At 36.4% G+C, this 6,644-nt stretch overlaps 1 protein-coding gene across 1 annotated transcript; it reads right to left on the reverse strand.

The window, feature by feature from the left end:
* Positions 1-829: 829 nt before the first annotated feature.
* Positions 830-3,909, reverse strand: LOC135146360 (copine-5-like). The gene is made up of 19 exons (XM_064078527.1): positions 3,757-3,909; positions 3,477-3,626; positions 3,372-3,404; positions 2,916-3,012; positions 2,759-2,854; positions 2,620-2,705; positions 2,503-2,569; positions 2,323-2,447; positions 2,192-2,263; positions 2,072-2,135; positions 1,958-2,017; positions 1,822-1,902; positions 1,682-1,750; positions 1,609-1,623; positions 1,394-1,484; positions 1,282-1,334; positions 1,130-1,232; positions 987-1,072; positions 830-931 (listed from the first exon to the last, which is right to left on the reverse strand). Exons 6-19 carry the CDS (start codon positions 2,691-2,693, stop codon positions 878-880), a joined length of 1,014 nt encoding a protein of 337 aa, XP_063934597.1. The 5' UTR covers positions 2,694-2,705; positions 2,759-2,854; positions 2,916-3,012; positions 3,372-3,404; positions 3,477-3,626; positions 3,757-3,909; the 3' UTR covers positions 830-877.
* Positions 3,910-6,644: the final 2,735 nt, after the last annotated feature.

Consider the following 6,644-nt stretch of genomic DNA (forward strand, 5'->3'; position numbering starts at 1 on the left):
AACTATTTGCAATTTTAAATATTTCTTTAGGAAACGCTCGGGTTCTGGCAATATTTATTCTGACGTTAAAACTTCTAGTCTCAATAGCGATTATATACCTTTGTAAAAAAAATAATTTTATCTCTTGTCGGGGTTATTTTTTTACAAAGTGAAAGCAGCCTTTGTATTTTTACTAATTATCACTAGCCCTAGTAGTTTGGTTAAAAAATTGATCTTTTTACTTTCTTGTGTGGGTAAAAGTATTATAGCTGTGACACTTTCCACTATTAATCCATTGCTGTACGAATAAGGGATGGTCAGTCCGTTTTTAATTCTTTTTAACCTTGTAAACTACCGAACTATTTGTGTACGAGTGCCCCTTTCCTATATTAAGGCTTCCTCAGCACTAGATAAATGATAGGTTGCCGCTATTAAGTATGTGCTTTCCTAACTTATCTTACTTGAAAAATGATTAAAATATGAAACGGGTAACCCTTCCAAGCTACACTATGCAAAACATGAGAAAAAGAATGAAGGCAAATCTAGCTCTTGCCCCTTTGAAACGTTCGTTCGGGAATGCACTCAGGTCAAGTATCTTGGTAGCTTTAGAGCAGGCCTATGAACTTACGCATTACTCCTGGAGGTCACTTATAAGTGAAGAAAAAGTATTAAAACGACGCCAGTCCCTTTCAGGATAAATAACAAAATCAAAAGGCAAAGTTAGAGATTGCGCTATACACACCACTAAATACCAACGTTGTCTTTTCCTTAATTAATACCAAGTTGCCCTCCTGTTAGTATGTTAAGTGAAATGCGATGTAACATGTCTGCTTAACGGAAACAAAAAAGCTCGAAGTAGTCAAAAAATTTAATTTTCAAAAGTTAGAGGGTCGACTAACTAAAAGTTTCTTATAGCAGGAGGGATATGATGCATCTTAAAGTAGGTAACAACCTATCGATAAGTTTTTAACGCGCCTTTAGGGACGAACAAAACGGTGGGAAGCTACCTGGTCGGGGATTTCCTCTAGAGTAGCCGATGTAATGTCTCTTCCTCTTCTTCGGACGTCATTAAAGTTTACAAACTGCACAATATCTGCATCCAAATAAAGAAAGCTAAGCAGGTTGCGACGATCAAGTGTAGAGCCCTTACCCCGCTTAGCTCTTCCGTATCTTCTACTTATGAGGGGAGATATATCAGCATCCAGAACTTTCATCTTGTCAAAGCATGCGTTTCCCAGACCAATTATTACTATCTATATTTAGAGTAAAAATGACACCAAAGAGAGAAGAAGGAGAGTGCACCGATACGGGAAGGTCCGATGCCTTCACTATCTCATCACAGGTTTCCTCCATGTCTATTCGCGGGAGTGCATGGTAAGACATAGACCAATGAAAGTGCGCAGAACTGCAGTACCCGATATTTCTCCGTCAGTCAAGATGAGCAAGATGGTGTACTTGGAGCCGGGAGCGCCTTGCGATGCAAGGGAAGAGACAGTCCTAATAATCTAAGAGCAAACCACCGGGAATAATGTTTTACAGATGGAGATAGAGAAAGACGAAACGGATCATAAAAATACTATATTGACCATAACAAAAAAAACGATGAAACATCCAATGACGGTCGCTCACCTGAGCAAAGTTAGTCTGCCAAATGAATAAATATAAAAAAGTAAAAAGTTTGTGCTAACCTAAGAAAAAGTACCGGTCCCCAAAACTCCACATTTCTAACTGTATTAACATAGGCTTCCATTAGCGCTTGGATCCCACAAACCTTTTATTGTTAGTAACGGTGCACACCCCCGAGTGAGGAATGGAAGGGAGGAACGCCTGACAAGCAAGCACCGAAGGACGTAGAGGGTCTCCGGTCATAGCAAAGCAGTGAGAAACGTTTCCATCTGGTAGTTTCGCCCCAAAACCGTACGCCTAAGCGACCATGTGGGTGTCTACCACGTGGAACACACAGAAAGTTTAGACTAACCGTGTATAAGCCGTCACTGTCCCAATCGTTGAGGACCTGAGCAATGGAAAGCAAAGCAACCTATGGATGATCATATTCGGTTTGACTTAAAAAACAGCAAGCAACAACTGTGACCTGGTACGGATTTAAGCTGCCGTTGTGGCCTAGAAAGTGCAAACTTTTAGGATCGTTGAATGGTCTTACGAGAGTGTGGTTAGCAAACATGCGCATACAGGGGAGTGTAGGAGGGAGCACCCATTGGATGAAGTGAAGTCCACGGCGACGTTGAGATTAACTTCCATCCCCCCGCGAATGTAGTCCAGATAGCTGAGAGTGTGCGAAACGGAGTGACAGTCGCCGAGAGCTCAAGTGGAGGGGTAACGTACGTATGGCCTTTGATGAGCTTCCCTTCTATGTCAACAGAGCCAGAGTGCTTATAGTGACTCTTTTTGGCTTTCTTCTTATTTATAAGTGTAAAGTTGCGCCTTCTCAACAGCTCGGAGAGACTCGTCTAAAGAGCCACACACGCTCTCAATATAATAGCAACTGTCCAAAAACATAACCACCTCAAAAGACCCGATGAAATCCTCGACGCCGCTCTTATTCCAGTCAAAACAAGTTACTTTTATTTTTCTTATAGTAATTTTTTAGTTTTTTCCTGGTGAAAATAAACACCGAAAGACCTCAGGAAATCTCCGTTACACAAAACACGAACGGGGATAACTTGTTGCCGCCAAACTGGGTTTAACGTATTCATGACGACTTCCGTCTATTACAATAGCTAGTGTGTAACAATCTTGACCTTATTAAAGCATAACAAACTTTATGCACAGCCGTCCACGATCCATCTTTGTTTTCTTTATAAAAGACAAGAAAGCCGTCCGACTTACCAAAAAGATCCTTCTTATCCAGCTGACTCTTATAACAAGTTTACTTTATTGAAGTAACTCGAATAAAGGGACTGCAAATAAATTATTACTGCTGAACAGTTCAGGATTAGCTCATCGTTGTTGTTGGCTAGTTCCTCGGCCCTAATCTCAATCTTTCCGCAATCATAACCCTTTAAAGCGTTATTCCTATAAAAAACGACAAATTGTTAAGTAAAAAAACCACCAGCACATTGTTAATTTCGAAATATAATTATAGAGTAGACCCTACTAACATTAACAACTATTAAAAGTAAGCATGGACCGAGCCAAATAGAAAAACTAGAAAAGTCTTAATCTTTATTACTTTAAAATCAATCTATGTTTCTTAGCAACAATCGTAAAAAAGATCTCATCAATCCTTGCAAAGTTTATTTCACAGAAAAGGGGGTAAGGCAAACAAGTACTAATTTTTCTTGAGGAAAACTTATTCAACAAGCATCTTTTTTTCAATTAACACATATATACTAAAATAAACATTCTACTGCAGGTTATATCCTTTTACTTACAAAAGTGTCTTCTTTAGAGTTGAGTTTGGGGACCTAAAGTTAAAATTTATTAGCTTAGAGATGCAGCGAACGATGAACTTGCAGAAAAGTTAACATAAGCGTTACCGGTACAGCTCACCAATCGTACAAGTTACGCTACCGATAAACTCTTTCTTTTTTTCGTCTATATCATAGACAGAGCACTTAAGAACTTGATAGCATTCAAAATTAAAGGGAATTTCAACAGTTTTAGTAAATTGAGGATTGAGGTTGTTTCTTTTGTAATATGATTAGAGGGGATATGTAATGAATGAAAATAAAAAAAATTAAAAGATATATACACTACTAAAAATGCGCCTAGCAATTAAAAGAAATTAAAAAAAAAGAGAGCGAATAAAGGTAAGACTTTACTATCTCCGTTTTGCCTATTAACTGAAAATTGCTTTCTCCATTTTTTAACTCAACAAAAACCTGGGGATCGCTCTTAGATACAACATCAAGGTCTAAAAGTTTACTGCACTTAAAACTTAAAGAAATCTTTGATTTAACACCACTAGAGTCCATCGTTCCCAACTAACACTTACTACCTACTTGAACTCCATTAACAGGAATGGACTTATTTGTAGAAATGTGCGAGGAATAAATGCCTATTGCCTATTTTGGTTAACAAATTATTATATTCTTTTAATACCCCAGCACTAATTGCCTATTTTGGTTAACGAATTATTATATTCTTTTAATACCCACCAATAACGAATCCATATATTCTTGTGGTTATGAGTGAACCTATAATTAAGCTGTTACCCCTTCTTATATTAACTTTATTGCAATAGGTGCCACAGCAACTTGATGGTCTACTTAAAAACCTAGCAAGGTGACTAACCCATATAAGTATACTTCTACATAAAACTAGGTGCTTTAGAAATATAAGGCCTATAACATTTATATAAACATTACTACAACATTAACTAAACAAATAGTGATCTATATATAAGTACTTTATGACTTGGGGTATCAATTTAAAAATTAATGTAATAACACTAGCACTTTACGAGTAAATCTCATATTTGTGCTTTACCTAAGTAATAGGCAAAAGAGTGTGCTTAAATGGGTGACTTATTTTTAAGTATGTACCTAAAACAAAAAAAAAGGAACATTTTATATATATATATATCTGAGTTAGATCTAAATTGAGATCATATTCTAAAGTTCAGTGTTATGATCTAACTTCTTTTACAGCAGTTTATTAGGTACGAAAATTGGTCTGAAGACTACATGGCTTTTACTAATAGGCTAATTAAAAAGAGGTCAAGAAATTCCCAGTTTATACCTAGTTTTTTTAACTTGGTACCGATAGTAACGCTTGCTGTTACTAAATTAGCCCTAAACCATTGTACTCCCTGCAGTACTTGCTGTGACGCACCAAAGGTAACGTCACTTCTAGGAAGAAGGCTGGGTGTAGTGTATAAGAATAATATTTGAGAAATAAGTAAGTTAAAGAAACAGTACAAGTATAGAAGAACAAGAAGACAGCAGAATAGAGAAAAAACAGAGGAAAGAACAACAGCTCGACTGGAACAGTATTGTACAGATCATACGAAAACAAATAGATCAGAATTGAACCCGCAGGAAAGGGGACCCCAGACCATGAAGAATTTGAACACCACTGGGTTTTTCCTCGAGCCTGTAAACGGTGTTCATGCTTGTGAAAGTTTGATCAAAATGACTAACTTATTACGTGAACTAATCTGTGTGCTACGAGAAGCGTAACCTAGGAGGGATGGAGCCGGGACTTACAGTTACTTATAAAGATGTTGGAGTTGATTAGCTCAAGCTACTAAAATTAGTCACAATAATATTTCTCTATACTGTAGTTAAGTTGTAGTTTTGTTGCTTTTATAGGGTAAATCCTACGAAATAATATATTTTAGTCTCATGGAATCAGAGTAAGAAATTGGAAGACGATCTTGAAATAAGTTAGTAACTTACTTCTAACAGAGTGATATAATAACTTTATCCTTTACTAATGAAAATAAACCTTGGTAGAATGAATGAGAGGGTTGAAATTGGACAGCTATAGCGAAGTAATATGATCATAATTCCTCTTCAACTGCTAGACCAGTGCTTTTTGGTGACTAGAGCTACGGTCTTTGTGTTAAAGAGAACTAGAATCAGGGCCTTAATTTATTCAAAGAGGCACTTGTAAGCTAGGGACAAGGTCACCTTGAAATTATGATGGTTAAAAATAATTCATTCATTATATCAGCTTTAGAGTATAATTCATTAAATTTCTTACATAAAGAAACTCGCTCTAGAGTACAAAAACGCACGCGGGAATCCCCTACATATATTTAAGGTGAAGAAATGCTGAATAAATATAAAAAAAGTATACAATTTTATAATTTTACGCCAGATGGGTAATTAGTAAGTATACCGAAAAATAAATTTATCTAACATATTAAAAATTCGTTTAAGATGGTGAGTTAACTTAATGATAGAAACATCAAACCACAAGTAAAAAGTACCAGATTCTAAAGAAAAGTACTAAAAGAATTTTTTTTGAAACTTAAATCGGTCTCATCGAGAATAAGAACCGAATATGCCTGATTTTGATAGCTTTCTATAGAACTTTAGCGAATTATAAAAAACACTGAGGAAATAACACTATAAAAGTGTTAGAGAGCTAACACCAGTAGACTATTAAAGCAGTTAATTAGTGTTCGGGATTGGATTATAATTAAGTACATTGGTTATATCTACCAATCAATTCTAAAACTGGCGTCCCTCTTACTAAGGTCTATAAAAGAAAGAACTTCATATAAAGCTTAATAGTAAACAGTACTAAAAAAAATTAACTGGAAATTTATTAAGAACTTTATAAAAGTAGTATAAAGGGAGCCGTACTCAACGGTCATCTCACCGTACTGACACATTTTTTGTGTTTAACATAAAGTTGAGCCTTGTCCATATAGTTCTTACTAAGTTGATTATGACTATCTTTAGTGGAAATTAGTGTAGAGTAGCAGTGGTATACTCTTTCGTTAGGTCTCTCGCCTTTATGTCCCCGAATGAACCTATGCCCTAGATTATTAGTGGGAACCTCTACAAGACCTCTATGCTCGCCTGCAGCTGACTTCTCTGCCTGCTAAAAAGGTACAGTATTAAGGCTGTATCAGCCATCCGGACGTAATGTACCTCTACCTAGCGGTTTTCTTGGGTCGCTTCTTATGCATTGAACACTTCTATGGATTAACTCCAAGCATCCTTAAGGGGTGTTAGAGCATTGTACTTAAC

This window comes from Zophobas morio, unplaced genomic scaffold (assembly GCF_036711695.1).
Source record: "Zophobas morio isolate AGI-343-1 ecotype UQ-CSIRO unplaced genomic scaffold, CSIRO_AGI_Zmor_V1 ptg000224l, whole genome shotgun sequence".
Classification (NCBI taxonomy): Eukaryota; Metazoa; Arthropoda; class Insecta; order Coleoptera; family Tenebrionidae; genus Zophobas; species Zophobas morio.

Bases quoted from the DNA above. Each gene is read 5' to 3' on its own strand.
- LOC135146360 (XM_064078527.1), bottom strand. From the start codon at position 2,693: ATGAATACGTTAAACCCAGTTTGGCGGCAACAAGTTATCCCCGTTCGT. The intron at 2,570-2,619 runs GTCTTTCGGTGT...AATTACTATAAG, and splicing joins TGTAACGGAGATTTCCTGAG to AAAAATAAAAGTAACTTGTT. The intron at 1,903-1,957 runs GTTAGTCTAAAC...ATGGTCGCTTAG, and splicing joins ACAGTGACGGCTTATACACG to GCGTACGGTTTTGGGGCGAA.